Source organism: Lepisosteus oculatus, chromosome 25 (genome assembly GCF_040954835.1).
Source record: "Lepisosteus oculatus isolate fLepOcu1 chromosome 25, fLepOcu1.hap2, whole genome shotgun sequence".
In the NCBI taxonomy this organism is placed as follows: domain Eukaryota; kingdom Metazoa; phylum Chordata; class Actinopteri; order Semionotiformes; family Lepisosteidae; genus Lepisosteus; species Lepisosteus oculatus.
Genome location: NC_090720.1, coordinates 5860455 through 5877417, shown reverse-complemented (window position 1 = coordinate 5877417; position 16963 = coordinate 5860455). Strand labels below are relative to the sequence as shown.

The 16963-nt window shown below is 46.7% G+C and overlaps 1 protein-coding gene across 7 annotated transcripts in view; it reads left to right on the top strand.

The window, feature by feature from the left end:
* Window positions 1–16963, top strand: part of ubr4 (ubiquitin protein ligase E3 component n-recognin 4) — a 69819-nt gene that overhangs the window by 29179 nt on the left and 23677 nt on the right. For 3 of the 7 annotated variants that reach the window (XM_069183944.1, XM_069183941.1, XM_069183938.1), the window contains exons 47-75: window positions 29–245; window positions 636–852; window positions 1404–1436; window positions 1782–1845; window positions 1979–2113; window positions 2593–2767; window positions 3678–3818; window positions 4082–4203; window positions 4472–4583; window positions 4858–4988; window positions 5309–5486; window positions 5757–5861; window positions 6453–6590; window positions 6744–6912; window positions 7528–7624; window positions 8208–8315; window positions 8812–8925; window positions 9829–10038; window positions 10548–10697; window positions 11396–11623; window positions 11937–12015; window positions 12485–12709; window positions 13065–13233; window positions 13702–13846; window positions 14242–14327; window positions 14605–14692; window positions 15066–15259; window positions 15574–15813; window positions 16505–16643. In XM_069183944.1, the coding sequence (XP_069040045.1) occupies window positions 29–245; window positions 636–852; window positions 1404–1436; window positions 1782–1845; window positions 1979–2113; window positions 2593–2767; window positions 3678–3818; window positions 4082–4203; window positions 4472–4583; window positions 4858–4988; window positions 5309–5486; window positions 5757–5861; window positions 6453–6590; window positions 6744–6912; window positions 7528–7624; window positions 8208–8315; window positions 8812–8925; window positions 9829–10038; window positions 10548–10697; window positions 11396–11623; window positions 11937–12015; window positions 12485–12709; window positions 13065–13233; window positions 13702–13846; window positions 14242–14327; window positions 14605–14692; window positions 15066–15259; window positions 15574–15813; window positions 16505–16643 (4209 nt within the window). The remainder of the gene's footprint in view (window positions 1–28; window positions 246–635; window positions 853–1403; window positions 1437–1781; window positions 1846–1978; window positions 2114–2592; window positions 2768–3677; window positions 3819–4081; window positions 4204–4471; window positions 4584–4857; window positions 4989–5308; window positions 5487–5756; window positions 5862–6452; window positions 6591–6743; window positions 6913–7527; window positions 7625–8207; window positions 8316–8811; window positions 8926–9828; window positions 10039–10547; window positions 10698–11395; window positions 11624–11936; window positions 12016–12484; window positions 12710–13064; window positions 13234–13701; window positions 13847–14241; window positions 14328–14604; window positions 14693–15065; window positions 15260–15573; window positions 15814–16504; window positions 16644–16963) is intronic. The other 4 variants (XM_069183945.1, XM_069183942.1, XM_069183939.1 and 1 more) reach the window with 3 other exon arrangements.

Below are 16963 nucleotides of genomic sequence, written 5' to 3'. Positions count from 1 at the left end.
TCTCTCTCTGTCGCTCTGCTCTGTCCAGCCCGGGGGCTTTACAATAGAGGTGGTCAATAACAACAGCTCCATGGTGATGACAGGCATGCGGGTGCAGGTGGGCACCCAGGCCATCGAGAGAGCGCCATCCTACCTGGAGATTTTTGGCCGCACCATGCAGATGAACCTGACCCGCTCTCGCTGGTTTGACTTCCCCTTCACCCGTGAGGAGGCCCTGCAGGCGGACAAGAAGCTCTCCATATTCAGTAAGTGCCACTGGTCCCTCCCTCTGGCTTCCAATCGAGATCCCCTCTTTCTCCTCCTCCACGGTGGCGGTCGGCTTTCAGGAATTCCCCGTTTCCTTTATGTACTGCAGCCGGCTCATTTGCTGTGAAGCATGTCTCAAAACTGCTGTGATCATTCAAAATAGATCCGTGAAAGATGTATATACACATTTGTATGAAAAGCTTTATTTAATTATGGAAGTTCTGTTCACCCCATGCATTCCTCTTAAATGTTGCGCTCACGGCCATTGAAAGCTGTTTGTTAAAAGCTTATAGCCACGATTGCTGGAACTGAGCTCGCTGCTACACTCAGTGCCACTTGATTGACGTTCCTAACCTGAGCGGGCCCTCCCTTGTCCCGCCCCTCCTCAGTTGGGGCGTCGGTGGACCCCGCCGGCGTCACCATGCTGGACTCCATCAAGATCTACGGGAAGACCAAGGAGCAGTTCGGCTGGCCCGATGAGCCCCCCGAAGACTTCCCCTCGGCCTCGGTCAACAACGTCTGCAGCCCCAACCTCAATCAGGGCAACGGCACAGGGGACAGCGACATCGTAACGCCAGCATCCGCCAGCGGCACGGTGCTGGAAAGGTGAGCCGAGGAAACTTGACCCTGTCCTCCGTCTCGCATAACCTGGTTCATAAAGAATCGGCGCTGTCTGCTTTTTCTCACAGGGAAATGGTAGGGAATCGTTCCAAAGCTGCTGCTACGTTGGTATAAAAAAGCAAAATGCTGTAATTCACGCACACCTGAATTCCTCACGATTGTTCGTGGCTTTTCTTAACCCATTTGTGCTAATGTTTTTGAAAAGGGCGCGCTAGTGCATAACATCCTAGCTCCTGTTTATATAACCCAATGGGCAATAAGCTGTTTTGAGGTGTGCATCTTATAATTTCATAGTCTCAGATATTCATTGTCTGAGCAAAAGATAGCTTGTTAAGTTTAGAAGTTGGAAAAACAGGATTTCTTGCGTATTCCAGTGGTCTGGGCGTGTGTGGTGTTTTTCTCAGTGCATGGCTGCCCTCATGAGACTGCTACATGTTTGCATTGCCTCTGTGTACATGAAGCCATTTGGACTTGTTTCATTCTGTGATCCTCACACATTTTTCCTTTTCTTTGCCCTCCCACCCCCCCAAAAAAAGTTGTGAAACTGAGTCCTTATCAACTTTGGACCGGTTAGTAACCCCCCTTTCTCTGCTCGTTTGCGTGGTGTGTGTAGGTATAATAAAAAGCAGCACCAGCCAGCATATTTACCTGAATTAGCACATATTGCATATTTCTAGCAATACAATTGTATTTAAAGCAGCTTATTTATTGAGGAAACTCCAGAGCTGAGTTAATCTAATACATGTTTCTGACACTCCTTGGAAATGTATGCTGGTTGTTTTAAGAAACATTTAACAAGTATGTTCCAAAATCTCATTATAACGGCAGCAGGGTTTTTGAGTTGACTGCCCTCTGTAGAAGCACGCAGAGATTAGACTGCATCCTCACTGCGTCCGAATGTGTCTGGTTGCCAGGTTGGTGGTGAGCTCCCTGGAAGCCCTCGAAAGTTGCTTTGCTGTCGGGACCACGACGGAAAAGGTGAGTGGATCGTTGAAAAGAAGCACGATTAACCCTTTCCTTCTGATCAGCCTTGTGATTTTTGGAAGAGCGGAGGAGGAGAAAAAAAACGCAAGCCAAACTGATGTTGTCTTTTCGTTTCGGTGCCATACAGGAGAAGAACAAATCTGCTGCTCTGGACTTAGCCACCCTGCTCCTGTCCATGCCCACTCCAGCTGGGGTCCAGCAGCAAACCAAGGGCCTGCTGGCCAGCTTGCACACAAGCCGGTCAGCCTACCACAACCATAAGGTACTCTGCGCTGGAGCACGCTTAGCATCTGCTTTTCTCCTGTGTGTAGTGTGTAGGCACATTACCTCTAATCCTTTTTCGGTGCATTTTGGTACAGTGTTCCCTAAGCTAAATCGGAGACCTCACTGTGTAAAGCGAAACAAATGTGATTACCTGTACTCTTCCTTGAAGGACTATGAGCCATGTCCATGACATCTTTTTGTAGTACACTGGAATTACTAGAAAATTTTACAAAAAGACAAATACTTCACATTCTTTCAATATGTAAAAAAGAGACTGCTGGGCCTGCATGACAGCAGAACACGTTGCAGAGTCATTGTATTGTGTTTGAATTGGTGTGACAGCTTTGCTTGTTAAAATGTGTTATGGATATGGGATGATGTCTGAAAGCAGTCACAGGAGAGTGCTCGGGTGTATCGGGAGTGCTTGTCAGTTTCTTTCGCTCCTGTTTATCTTGTCGGTGCTCGTCGTGTTGGCAGGACCAGTCCCTGCTGAGCAACGCAGTGCAGTGTCTGAACACCTGCAGTAGGGATGGGAAGGACCTGGACCCTGAGGTGTTCCAGAGACTGGTGATCACCGCGCGCTCCATTGCCATCATGAGGCCCAACAACCTGGTGCACTTCACCGAGTCCAAGCTGCCTCACACTGACGCAGGTACTGCACCTCCACTTGTCCTGGCTCTGAGCCACTACCAGTCAGCAGTTCTGTCCATTTGGCTTCCCACACCCCCAAAGGGGAACTGCAACGCTGTTTTTATATTTTGGGGTTAAAAAGAATCCGCATTAATGAGTGCATTTCAAACCACACAAAGTAAAATGTACACAGGAACGTTTAAAACCTCCAATTCACATTAAAGAATCGACTACATTTCTAGTTATGTGCAGCACCATGTTCTGTGATTCAGGATGAGGCAACAAAACGTCTAGTGAGGCTGCAGTGACCGAGCAGGCTTGTGAATACATCTCTCTCAATACAATAGAACTATTGCTCTCGACTTCGAGACGGTTTTGCCAACAAATACAACTTGTTAACTCTGCGTGCAGGTCAAGCTGGAATATTTCTGTGGTGAACTGTCTGCTGCACCACCTGTATTTATTTGCTGGTACATCACATTAGTCCTTAGTGACTAGTGAGCAGGAAGGGCCGCATCGCGTGGCGATTCGTGGGAACTGGAATGCGAGTTTGCAACATGGCAACAATGAATAGAAAAAATTGCAATGCCGATGAATTTATTTTGTTACTGAGACTTAGAAAAAATTGGGACTGCAGTTCCTCTTTAAAAGTCCACTCTTCTATGGGCTGGCTTGTCTTGTGTGTGTGTTTTCCATCAAGTGTTCCCCCAGATTTGAAAAAGCTCCTTTGTGGCAGCTGACCAATGTTTTGTGATTGTCCAACACTTGGAAGTGGTTTGAAAACGGATATAAGATAAGATAATACTTTATTAATCCCGTAGGGAAATTGATGTGTTACAGCATATAGTGCTGCATATAGTGCAGGATATAGTGAAAGCATTTTCATTCCAGAAAGTGGTAGCTTGATGTGCACATGGTGCGTGTTTCCTCAGACACATCAGAGGAGAGCAGGGAGACCCAGAAGCCTTTGGAGAGTGAAGGCTGTAACTTCATCATGCAGCTGGTCAATAACTTCTGGAAGCTCCATGCTTTAAAACCCAAGAACGCATTCCTGGCTCCAGCCTGCTTGCCTGGTAAGCGGTTGCTCCAATCTGATATTGTATCCGCTATTAGTAGTAGTCTTTTTATAAAGCAACTCTCGTTTTATTGCGTTATACAATAAATCAGAGCAAATGTGTTAAATGTATATGTTTATACAATTATAATAGAAATAAAAATGACTAAATGTTTTCATGCCACATTTAAAGGCTTTGGAAGGTTAAAAAAGTTTAAGCCTTTTGGGAAGTTTATACTCATCTGTTGGTGAAGTGGTCTCAATCTCTTATTTTAAAATCAGGTTTGACACACATTGAGGCCACAGTGAATGCTCTAGTGGATATCATTCATGGATACTGCACCTGTGAGCTGGACTGCATCAATGTCGCCTCTAAAATCTACATGCAGATGTTGTTGTGCCCTGTAAGTGTTTTTTCAATGAAATAATATAAATTAAATTATTTACATTTTTTAACTAGAACTAATAGGTTTTGTACTTTTGCAATTTGGGCTTTTCTTTAATGGAAAAACTTACATCTGTGCTGGTACACATTCCTTGATTGCCAGTAATTCCTAGGTTTAGTAATTGGCATCGGCCAGTTTCTTCTCGCTGAATTGAGTTTGTGCAGTATTGTTAATTCAGTATTTAAGAGAAATATGCCAAAGTCAGAACCATGTACCTGAATTGCAGGACACCTCTGTGAGCTTTGCCTGCAAGCAAGCCCTGATTCGAGTTCTGAGACCCAGGAACAAACGCAGACATGTGACCTTGCCCTCTCCTCCTCGCTCCAACACGCCTATGGGTAAGTCATGTGTGGACGGTAATCCCTGAAAAAATAACACTGTAAACTAAACTGCCTGTGGCCTCTTGTGTCTGAGAGCTTATATCAACTCTATTTTGCTGTGTTGCTGGGTGTTTTTGCTTTGCAGGTTACAAAGATGTTGTAAGTCTTTTCCTGGCTCTGTTTTATTTGGGGCGTGTTTCTGTCACTCAGTCCCAAAGCTTTTACAACGCTGAAGTAATAAGGCCGATCTCTCTCGGGTGTTCTGAGCCTGTGCTCTCGTGAACCCGCGCAGGAGATAAAGACGACGACGACGATGACGACGCAGACGAGAAGATGCAGCAGGCTGGGATGTCCAGTGGGGAGGGCGGGAGACAGGAGAGCCAAGAGCAGAGTGAAGTGGATCACGGGGATTTCGAGATGGTGGTGAGTTCGGCCGAGACGGTAGCTCCAATTCGTGCTCCGTGCTTCTTGTGTGCAGAATTCCAGCAAGAGCCATCCCAGAGCTTGTTAGATGTAGGTTACGTGCTTGTCTCAAGGTTAGAATCCAAACTGCAGGCCCCGAACATGAGAATGACCTCATGCTTTGGTTCGTCCATTGTAAGAAAACAAATTGCTGATCTTCACGCACGTGCTGGTAACTTAATGCCAACTGATTTGTGTTTCTCTGGGCTTGCCAGCTGGGCAAACACGCAGGCAGACAGTTGTTATATAATTCCCTCCTCCTGTTCCTGTTCCTGTCGCAGTCGGAGTCGATGGTTTTAGAGTCCGCGGAGAACGTGAACAATGGCAACCCCTCGCCGCTGGAGGCGCTGCTGGCCGGAGCAGAGGGCTTCCCCCCGATGCTGGACATCCCTCCCGACGCTGACGACGAGACAATGGTGGAACTGGCCATTGCACTCAGCTTGCAGCAAGATCAGCAAGGTCACTGGCCCTCTCTCGAATACAGTTAAAGGGTTTATTCTGAAGACCTTAAATTTGGTCAGATTCTAGTTTGCAGCATAAGAACGTACCCTTATTTTTAAGCATTTCTAACAGCCTCTGAGTTGACACGTTAAGCTCAGTGAAAACGCTAGAGCTGCACGAGGTATGAATATTTCCTGTAGCTATTGGGCGGGTCAAAGACTGGTGGCGGAGGGGTGTAAGTGGGTGCTCGGGATTGTGACTCTGGGATTGTCCTCTGTCGTGCCGCAGGCAGCAGTAGCAGCGCGCTGGGCCTGCAGAGCCTGGGCCTGTCCGGGCAGGCCCCCAGCTCCTCCTCGCTGGACGCCGGGACCCTCTCGGACACCACGGCGTCAGGTAATCAGCTCGGCCTCTCCTCCACGTACAAGCGCGCGCACGTCCTGGTGGCCCGGTTTCAAAACCGGGTGGGTAGAACGGGAAGAGAAATGCAATTCTGCAATTGCCAGCGAAGCATCTTATTTAATATTTTTACTGTATTCCAGTCTTTGTCCCCATCGTGGCGTGCTGCCAAGCTTAGAAGGTTTATAATTGCTTCTTTCTCATGAATCTCAGAATCTGTTCTTTTTCAGATTATTATGATGTAACCCTTTAAACCCTTTCCTGCTTCTATGCCCTCAAATGGGGTGAATTTAAAAACAATTAAAATAAACGACACTTACCTTTTTTTAATAAGTCTTCCATATGAGTGCACCAGTTACCGAAGTACCAGCCGTGTTCTGGCATTAGCAGTCAAGCATATTGTAAGTATCAAGTGAGGATGTCATTTTGCCCCCTCGTTTACTAATGGGGAAAGAAAAATCAAGAAAAATATCCAGATATTTCTGAAAGGGGAGCATGCGGGCGTCGGGGCCCACTGGGCTCCCCCCTGCCCTGTTCTTACAGAAGGTCCCCGTGTTTTTCCTGGAACAGCTCTGGTTATGCTTTCAGCTCCAGCCTCTGACGACGAGGGCAGCACGGCCGCCACAGACGGCTCTACCCTGCGCACCTCGCCGGCCGAGCACGGGGGCAGCGTGGGCTCGGAGAGCGGGGGCAGCGCCGTGGACTCCGTGGCGGGCGAGCACAGCGGTAAGACGCGGCCGATTGAAAGAGCCCCTCGATCAGCACTAGCGGGAAACGGCCACTCTTGGTTTCGCCACGCTTAAGGTTCTGGTTGAAAATGGGTGTCGTTGCGTTCTGTTCCGCCCGTCCTGACTCGCGGCCTCGCTTGCTGTCGTTCAGTCTCGGGCCGCAGCAGCGCCTACGGCGACACGGCGGCCGAGGGGCACCCCGCCGGGCCCGGCAGCGTGAGCTCCAGCACCGGCGCCATCAGCACCGCCACGGCCCAGCAGGAGGGCGAGGGCTCCGAGGGCGAGGGCGAGACGGAGGGCGACATCCACACCAGCAACAGGTGAGCCAAAGGGCTGGGCGCTGGCATCGCAGGCTGCTTTCTTTGAGATCTCCCCAGCCAGCAGTTTCCAGAGCCCGGCTCATCTGATTTTTTTTTTTTCCCCTCTTCTACTGGAAGAAATCCAGTGATTTAAACTAATGGGCACAGGTGTGACTGGAATGGTCATTCCAGAGTGGCCGTTCTTACTGGATAAACAGGGCAAAGTAGGACAGCTCTTCTGGTCCCAGTGACCTAAATCCTCTTTTTTTAATAACTACCTAGACCAATTCCTATTACAAGCAATTGTATATGGCCAATAAAGTGATCTTAAAAAGGGGGGTGGAGTGGTGGCTCAGGATCTGTGGCTGGAAGGTTGCCGGTTCGTATCCCGCTGCCAGCAGAGGAATCCTAGTCCATTGGGCCCCTGAGCAAGGCCCTTCACCCAGGGGCACCGAATAAATGGCTGACCGTCGGAGAGCATGATGGGGTATGCGGAAAAGCCAAATTCCTAATACAAGAAATTGTGTATGGCCACTAAAGTGGTCTTTAGCCTATTGCTTCACGTTCAACTTTCACTGTTTATTGACGTTGAGAGCAGCAGCTGAGGCGCTTGTCTGCTTCTCTCGCCGTGCGCAGGCTCCACATGGTGCGTCTGATGCTGTTGGAGCGGCTCCTGCAGCACCTCCCCCAGCTGCACAGCGTCGGGGGAGTCCGCGCGATCCCATACATGCAGGTGAGCCGGAGCGGCAAGGACCCGGGGAGAAGGCCTTTGTACGGGAATTGTTCTCCCATTTTAATTGTGGGATACTGAGCTTTATTCAGATTAAAGGGCATACCACAGTGAAACTCGTGCCTAGTGCAAGACAAATATTTAAATCAGGTGTAATTTAACTAAAAGCACTTTGTGTATGTTGAACCGAAGATCGTGCTGGCCAAAACTCTTTTTGGCGTCTCCTGGTTTGGAAAATATCAACTGGCGTCGTCCCTTTACAAAACCAGTTTAAAGCTCTCAACGAGGAATGGATGAGTTATTTTAAAGGTGATGTCTGATTCAGTTAGCCAGTTCGAGTTCTTGCACAATAACATGAAAAGGGGTAAGATTTTTTTCTGTTCGTTTACCGTAATAATTTTCCACCTAAAGTTCAACGAGTTTGTCATTTGTAATGGTCTATAAATGTGTGCATCCTACAAGTATAGTGTAAAATATTGTCTTACTGGAAGCAGTGTTACATTACGTGTCTGTTTGCAATGAGGCTGGGCTCGTCTTGGTCAGGGCTGTGGGTGCACTCCTTCAGTCTGTGGATGCGTCTCCGCAGGTGATCCTGATGCTGACCGCAGACCTGGACGGGGATGATGAGAAGGATAAGGGCGCTCTGGATGACCTCCTGTCTCAGCTCATTGCTGAGCTGGGAATGCACAAGAAGGTAGGATCGATCCCACATGGCTGTGTTTTAGAATGCCCACAAATACACCTCCAGTTATGATTCCGCTTCTAGGTCAGAGCTGCTTATGTTTAATGAAACAGCAGATTTTGAGCATCACCTTTTCCCAGTTGGAGAATGGGATCTAAATAAGGTTGTTGGATGCTATGGTGAGTGTTTCTTTTTTGTTTTTAAGTTTAATGGCTCGCAAAGTGTGATCCAAAATGTAACAGGATCCGCTTAAATATTTATTTCTTTGCTTGACATTGAATTTTTTAAATAAAATGATGGATTGTTTAATATTAAAGGGCTGCCCACTTGTCTCTGAATCCTACTGCACTGTGGGAAGTGTATTCCACAAAGTGCATGTGTCAGCACTTGCTCAGTTGAGTATAAGAGCATTAAGAGCACAAGGATTTTTTTGCCTTTTCTTTGAAAGTTTAAACATTAACAAGTAATGCATTCAGAAATAATTGTAAAATGGTGATGTACATTTCAGGACGTTTCCAAGAAGAATGATCGCACCCCCATGAATGAAGTGCACCTGGTCATTATGAGGCTTCTGAGTGTGTTCATGTCCCGTACCAAGTCAGGGTCCAAGTCATCTTCTGAGGTATGTAGACCCTGCTAACTCCATGTACACTGCAGCACTTTCTGACTATGGATTGTATTTGGTCACTTAGACAGGATAAATGCTCTCCTCCCATTGTATCACTGAATTTCAGAAAAAGCATTCACATGTTACCTCATTCTAAAGACAAGTACCCTGTGAGAATATATTGCATCTTACAAAGGAAGACTCTGAAAAGTATTTTCACATCTGTTGAAGTTTGTGACTTCAGTCTTGTTTTACAGAGGGTCCCGTTTTTCCTGTTGATTTATAGATCAACAGTACCAGCATTTTGTATTTAAAAGCCTGTTACTTTTCTAATAACAGTAAATCTTGTTTTACGAGTGAAACCTCCTAGAAAGCCTTATATTCCAAATTTTTTCAATTCCGCAAGCTTTCCACAAAAATGAAAGTACCAAGGGTAAACCCCCTTACAGACACGATTATACAAGATACAGTATGTTGTACAAGGATATTATATGCAAACGTGAAAGAACTGAGATGACCAGGCGGCAGTGGTTTCCATTGCTTACACAGTGCTGGAGCCCTGGGTTTGATTCTGGCCCTGGGGAGCTATTGGCCTGGAGTCTGCATGTTCTTCCTGTGTTTGCATGGGTTCTCTCTGGGTTCTGCACCTGCCTCCCACAGTCCAAAGAGAGCTGGTAGGATAATTGGCTTCTGAGAAAATTGGCCCTGGTGTGAGTGTGGGTGTGTCTGCCCAGTGATGGACCGGCATCCCATGCAGGGTGTACCTTGCCTTGTAGCCTATTGAATTACAACAGGAGTATGGGAGGGGCTGTAATGTGGAAGCCACATTAACGATTCAAACAAAAGTCCAGAGAGGACGCGGCAGATGGATCAAGGATCCTCTGTTCTCTCGTTGAGCTGTCCACCCCTCTCCTGCAGTCTTCCTCGCTGATCTCCAACGCCACCGCCACAGCCCTGCTCAGCCTGGGCGCCATCGACTACTGCCTCCACGTCCTGAAGTCTCTGCTGGAGTTCTGGAAGACCCAGCAGGGAGAGGAAGAGCCGGCCGCGGCCAGCCAGCTGCTCAAACCCCACACCTCCTCCTCGCCCCCTGACATGAGCCCCTTTTTCCTCAGGCAGTATGTCAAGGTGGGAGCCAATAGTCTATATGATGTGTCTTTAAACCAGAATGAAACCACTGGATTATGAGATGGCTGGTACATACAGATAATGTTATCATATTATATGAGAGAGGGAAACTGGCAGTTAATGTTGAAGGGAGAACAGAAAACAAGGCAGTTGAGAGGCGATGGGGATCTGAGGAGAAGGAGTATCAACACTCGGGGAGAACTGGATGAGAGGTGTGAAGTCGAATAGGATTAGAAGGAGACAAGACTAAAGTTAAGGGAAGTGGGGGGTGTGATCTTAGTTGCAGGATTTGGCTTTCAGATGCCTTTCTGTAATAGGAGTTACCTACTTGAATATATTTACTATACCGTGTGCACCGTAAAGGATTAGGTCAAAACAATGCAATAGTAAGAGTAGAGTTTTGTAAGTGCTTAAAGTAACCTGTGTAGGAAAATCTGGACAGGCCTTAGGAAAGATCACCTGCCAGAGTTCAAACACAAAGTTTCAGTTTCCTTTCCTGTCCCAATCAGGGCCATGCTGCGGATGTCTTTGAGGCATACTCCCAGCTCCTCACTGAGATGGTTCTGCGGCTGCCCTATCAGATAAAGAAGATTGCGGACACCAATCCTCGCATCCCTCCGCCCATCTTTGACCACTCCTGGTTCTACTTCCTGTCTGAGGTAACCCCTGAGCCAGCTGGGCTCCGAGAGAGAGTACCATCTCAAATGAACCGTCTGACCTTTCGCTTCCTGCTGGAAACAAAGCTTGAATTGAATGGCCAAACACTCTTCTTTAATTATATGTTTCTGGCCGGTTCTGAATGTTTTTTTTTACCTCTGCAAGACACTAAGGCTTTTGAAAGTAAAAGGTGGGCTTGATGGCAAATTACATGCTGAAAAAGATGGCAAACCACTCTGCCTTCTGCCAGATACCACAGGAACAGAGTCTTGGGAGCCAAAAAGAAAATAAGCATCTCTGTTGTACAAGTGGAACATTAAACACTAGATTATAAAAGCAAAACGGATATTAGCTGTATGTGTTGTCTGGGCACCCAGGAGGTAGGATCCCACATGGCTGTGTCATAAAAGTGCCCAAAGATACACATCCAGTCATGTCAGCATCTAGGACAGATCTAAATGTTTAATGAAACATCAGATTTTGAGTAATGTCTTTTCCCAATTTGAGCATATCTGCAAGGGAACTAAATTAAATTGGATGCAAATATTAAAAGGCTTCCCAGTTGTCTCTGAATCCTATGACACTGTGGGAAATGTAGATCCCTTTTGTGAAGGTGATGTGTCCATTTTGCTGCTGTGGAAGCCCAATGCTGGATACTGTGTCCTGGAGACTCTGACGGTCCTGTTGGTTTATTCCCCAGTACCTGATGATCCAGCAGACCCCCTTTGTGCGCCGTCAAGTGCGCAAGCTGCTGCTCTTCATCTGCGGCTCCAAGGAGAAGTACCGGCAGCTGCGCGATCTGCACACGCTGGACTCCCACGTGCGAGGCATCAAGAAGCTGCTGGAGGAGCAGGGCATCTTCCTGCGTGCCGGCGTGGTGACCGCCACGTCCGGCTCGGCCCTGCAGTACGACACCCTGATCAGCCTGGTGAGTACTGCCTGCGCAGGCTCTGGACCGGCGCTGGGCCTGCTGGCCAGCCCTGCAGCAGGCATGCAACAACTCAGTCGTTGAAAACAACGTGAACAAAAGACACAAACTGGCCACCTGACCCACTGCAGTGGGACCCAGAGTTGAGACTGCTCTGTTGAAGATTTCTGTTTATTTCGCTTTGTTAAGAAAGGGGTGTAGAAAGTAAGGTTGTTAAAAAAAAATTCCAGTATGTCCTCCCGTGCATGGACTCAGCAGACTGCATGTGAAAGCCTTGCATTTATCTATTTGAACTATTTTTTTCTTCTTTAAGATGGAGCATCTGAAAGCTTGTGCTGAGATTGCCACCCAGCGAACTATAAACTGGCAGAAGTTTTGCATGAAGGACGATTGTAAGTATTCTAGAGCTAATGGGCTCATTTCTTGAACTTCACTCATAATATCAAAACATTCTGCTGACTGTTGTTTCTGACGTAGTAGTATTGCTCTATTATTCCTTATTTGGAACACAGGAGACCCAGAACAGAGCTTGACCTTGAACCTGTAGTTGGGTTTGGGCCTTGTAAAGGGAAGAATAGGGGGTTTTAACCTTTACTGGCTGGAAGGAATCTCCGGAATAAAATTGAAGTCTCCAATTATAAGCAGCCTATCTGATGTCCTTAATTCTAAACTATGAGACTTAGAGTGGAAGTGTACCTTTGGGACACCTCATGAATATTCCCATAGGGGGTTTTCTATGGGGGGGAATGTAGGAGATGGGCATAGAAGTTGGGGTCTGCTGTCCCTGCAGTGGATTTTTGGCCGTCCTACTCTGTAAACTTCACACTCTGTTCCCGTCTCTCTTCCTCTCTCTCTCCCCAGCGGTGCTGTACTTCCTGCTGCAGGTGAGCTTCCTGGTGGACGAGGGCGTGTCCCCTGTGCTCCTGCAGCTGCTGTCCTGCGCCCTGTGTGGCAGTAAGGTCCTCTCAGCCTCCTCGTCCTCGGGGCAGTCCGGCACCGCGGCGCCAGGAGCCTCCCAGTCCGGTTCCCAAAGCAAGTCCTCCAGCAAGAAGAGCAAGAAGGAGGACAAGGAGAAGGAGAAGGATGGTGAGCATCAGCAAAGTCTGGTCCCATTCCCAGGTTTCCCCTGTATTAGGAGCTCAGGCTACTCCAGTCACACGGCTTTCATTTCTACACTTGTCTTTTTGACAGCCCAGTAGGCTTTTGAAGCATGATATTCAGTTGCAGGCATACCTAGAAGAATTTCATCAAGGGCGTATGGTAGCTTCAGCTTTATATGTTGTATACTTGGTGAAACAGATTAGAAAATCTCGCAGGCCTGCACCTTTTTCCAGCTGTACAGACATTGGCAGTGCCTTGCAGAAGAGGATCCCTACAGACGCATTCTGCGGCGTTTCTCTGTGCTGTAGCGAGCGACGTGTCTTATCCGTGTGCTCCGCAGGTGAGGGTGTGGGCAGCCAGGAGGATCAGCTGTGCACTGCGCTGGTCAGCCAGCTTAACAAGTTTGCCGACAAGGAGACTCTCATCCAGTTCCTGCGCTGCTTCCTGCTGGAATCCAACTCCTCCTCTGTGCGCTGGCAGGCTCACTGCCTGGCCCTGCACATCTACAGGTATGGACTGGCATGTAGTTCACGGGTGCTACACCAGTGCTGTCCGTGACCATGATCTGCTGTGCCCTCTTAATGCTGCTGTGTATTTCAGTTACTTTGTGTGTTGTTCTGAATTCAAGTACACAAGTGAGCAGTTCATACCAGTTAACATTTATATACCCAGGAATAGTAACATGGGCATTGCTGACCCCCGGAGCAGTCATAAAACAACCACTTAATTGTTACTTTTGGTTCCTTTTAAACCAAAACGCTTAAGTCCTTCATTGTCCTATGTCATTGAAATGATGATTACTGGTGATTTTTATTTAGACACAAGCTTAAGTTAGAATGGCATGCCCATGTTGAGTGATATTCTTATTAATCCGGAAGGATTCCTTATAGATTTAGATCATCTGAATTGAATTTGCGTTACGATATGCACGCAGACGTTTCAGAGTATGATACTCCGTGCTGATTCTTCCCTTCCAGGAACTCCGGTAAATCCCAACAGGAGCTGCTTCTGGATCTCACCTGGGCTATCTGGCCTGAGCTCCCGGCGTACGGCCGCAAGGCAGCCCAGTTCGTGGACCTCCTGGGCTACTTCTCCCTCAAAACTCCGCAGACTGAGAAGAAGGTAACCGCCAGTGGCGCCTTCTTAAACTCATGTTCCCGACTTAGGTTAATAACAGTGTTATTTCCAACGGAAGTGATTAAAAAAGGACATCCCTTTAAAGCTTTCCCAGTGGGAAGAGCAGTAACTGTTTCCCAAAAAACCCTGTGTTGAGCAGATATTAAGTTTTCTTCATGATGGAAATCGTTAGGTCTCAAAGCTCCGAAATAAAGGAGGAGTTGTGTAGGTGAATGATCTTTTTGTTGTGTCAAAGAAAGATATGATTAAGATGCCATTTCTGTCAACCTAATTTTATTTTCTGGGAGATTCTACCTCACAGTATGTACTGCAGCATGTTAAAATGCATGCAACAAGGACAATGGTTTAGTTCCAGTTTCATGGTGTCATTATTTTAACAGCTGAAGGAGTATTCCCAGAAGGCTGTTGAGATTCTGAGAACACAGAACCACATTCTCACAAACCATCCTAACTCCAACATCTACAAGTGAGTTTTTCTGTCACTGGGCTTGTCCACTGACATTTCTGTGTTTTCACAACTGTCAACTAGTTTTTTTGCCATTTTCTTTTCTCTTTTGAGCCCTTTTTCGTTTGTCATTTTTTCACTCATAGCAACTTTCACTTTTTATTTCTTCATAATTTATAAACAATTATAAATTTATAGACGCTGTGGTTATAAGTTTTAATTGAGAGTGAAATGCATTCACGCAAAATGGTACTGAGTACAGAGAAAATAATTGCCCTCTGCTCTTCACGTTTCTTAGCACTCTGTCAGGACTGGTGGAGTTTGATGGATACTACCTGGAAAGTGATCCCTGCCTGGTCTGCAACAATCCCGAAGTGCCATTTTCTGTGAGTAATAGTGATAAAAACTAGCTTTTACTAGACTTTACCAGAGTAAAGTCATTTGAGAAAAGTACCAATTGGGTCAAAAACTGAACAAAGCAGGATCATTTATTTAAATAAGCTGCGATTGAAGACACCAGTAGTTTCATTGCCTGATGTTTTATGGGATTTTGAAAGGGAAAGGCTATAGAGGGCAGTAGTGGTAAAGGTTCAGAAGTCCAGAGTATCTATAAGTTGTGAAATGCTTGTACTTGAAGTCTACTAGTGTGGTCAAAGTCTGATGTGGTGATATTGAAATAATAAAGGGAGGGATATTAGAGGCACACAGAGCTACACATAATTTGGTGTTCTAAATTTGTTTTTTTGCTGTGATCTGCAGAACATCAAGCTGTCCTCTATCAAAGTCGACACCCGGTACACCACCACCCAACAGGTGGTGAAGCTCATCGGCAGCCACACCATCAGCAAAGTCACCGTCAAGATTGGCGACCTGAAACGCACCAAAATGGTTCGCACCATTAACCTGTACTACAACAACCGGACTGTGCAGGCCATCGTAGAGCTGAAAAACAAGTAAGTGGCACGTAACTCCATGTGGGTTGCAGCTAGTTCCCTAACGATTAGTTATCTTCCTCTTTATGGCACTTAAAAGTTTAGAAAATATTCACAAAACCAGAAAATGACAATTAATTTTGTCTTAAAGACGATAAAGTTCTTACAGTTCACAATTTTACTTTCCTGTGAAGTATTTTTTATGTGTGACTGTATGATCGGTATTTGAGAGAAAGCTGTTACATGAGTGAATAAGTGAGTTACCTGTCTTATCAGATCTCAGGGGTGCATGGTGAAGTAATGGGTTAATTGCAACACTCCTGGTTTTGCTCCAGACCTGCTCGCTGGCACAAAGCGAAGAAAGTACAGCTGACCCCTGGCCAGACGGAGGTGAAGATTGACCTCCCCCTGCCCATCGTGGCCTCCAATCTGATGATCGAGTTTGCCGACTTCTACGAGAACTACCAGGCCTCCACCGAGACCCTGCAGTGCCCACGGTGCAGTGCGTCCGTCCCCGCCAACCCCGGGGTGTGTGGCAACTGTGGCGAGAACGTGTACCAGTGCCACAAGTGCAGGTGTGTGAGGGAGCCGAACATGAACATTCCTGAAGTATTATCCACAGGGGCGTTGGCGACCCAAGGTGTGGGAAGGCTGGCCCTTTTAATTCCTGGGGACTGATTAAAAAATCTTGCCATGGGCACAAAGGGTTAGATCAGTGAAGAGGTTAGATATTAAAAGATTTCAGAATAACTTAACGGGCCACTAGTGATTGAGTGCAGGTTCAGTCCGGCATAGAGGCATGGAGCCTCTGTAGCAACAGCCAGGCATAGCTAGTACTGTGATCGATGTGACTCCAAGCATGACCACAGCAATGGGTGAGCACCGCAGGATTTAGATATACTGGAGTCAGCCAGGTTATCCTAGGTTTAAAAAACACTGGCCAGGCCCCTGAACTTATTAGGGAGAGTTTTGTCTGTCCTCCATTCAGTACTAACTCTTCACTGGGCAATATGGAATTATATTGGTGGGCATATTAATTATATTAATATGGAACTGGGTTCCAGGGTGAGAAATGTTGCATGGTTCAACAATGCCCGTTTCTAGGTAAGTGCAAAAGGGTTGAGCAGATCTGAGGAACAAGCAGATAAATTCAAATTCCAGAGGACAATGTTGGAGAATAAGATTTGGCTGTTTTGGTATGATTTTTTTTTTCCCCTTGTCTTTGGGTGTTTTGATTTAATGAATAGCTGCTGCATGTCTCGTCAGGTCTATTAACTATGACGAGAAGGATCCCTTCCTGTGCAATGCCTGTGGCTTTTGCAAATACGCCCGCTTTGACTTCATGCTGTATGCCAAGCCCTGCTGTGCTGTGGACCCCATTGAGAACGAGGAGGACAGGAAGAAGGTGAGGAAGGGCTCCCTGGTTATAGATTGACTCAATCTCAACCAGTGTTACTGTGATTTATCTGGCGCATTGGAAATCTGATTGCTAGAGACTGTTGCACATACACAGTGTTGCATTTTCACTAACGCTTAGTGATCCCAAAGAGAAGAGGCATTCTTTTATGTTCTCTGCTTCCATGGGGACTTTAAGATTCAGCGGTACTAGGGTTATTAATAAACATCACTGTCTAATAATATCTGATAGTAGACCATTCTGAAAAGGAGCCTGGTCATTATAAAATGAGCCAGTTGGGTATCAAGGTAAAATGGTTCTACATTTGC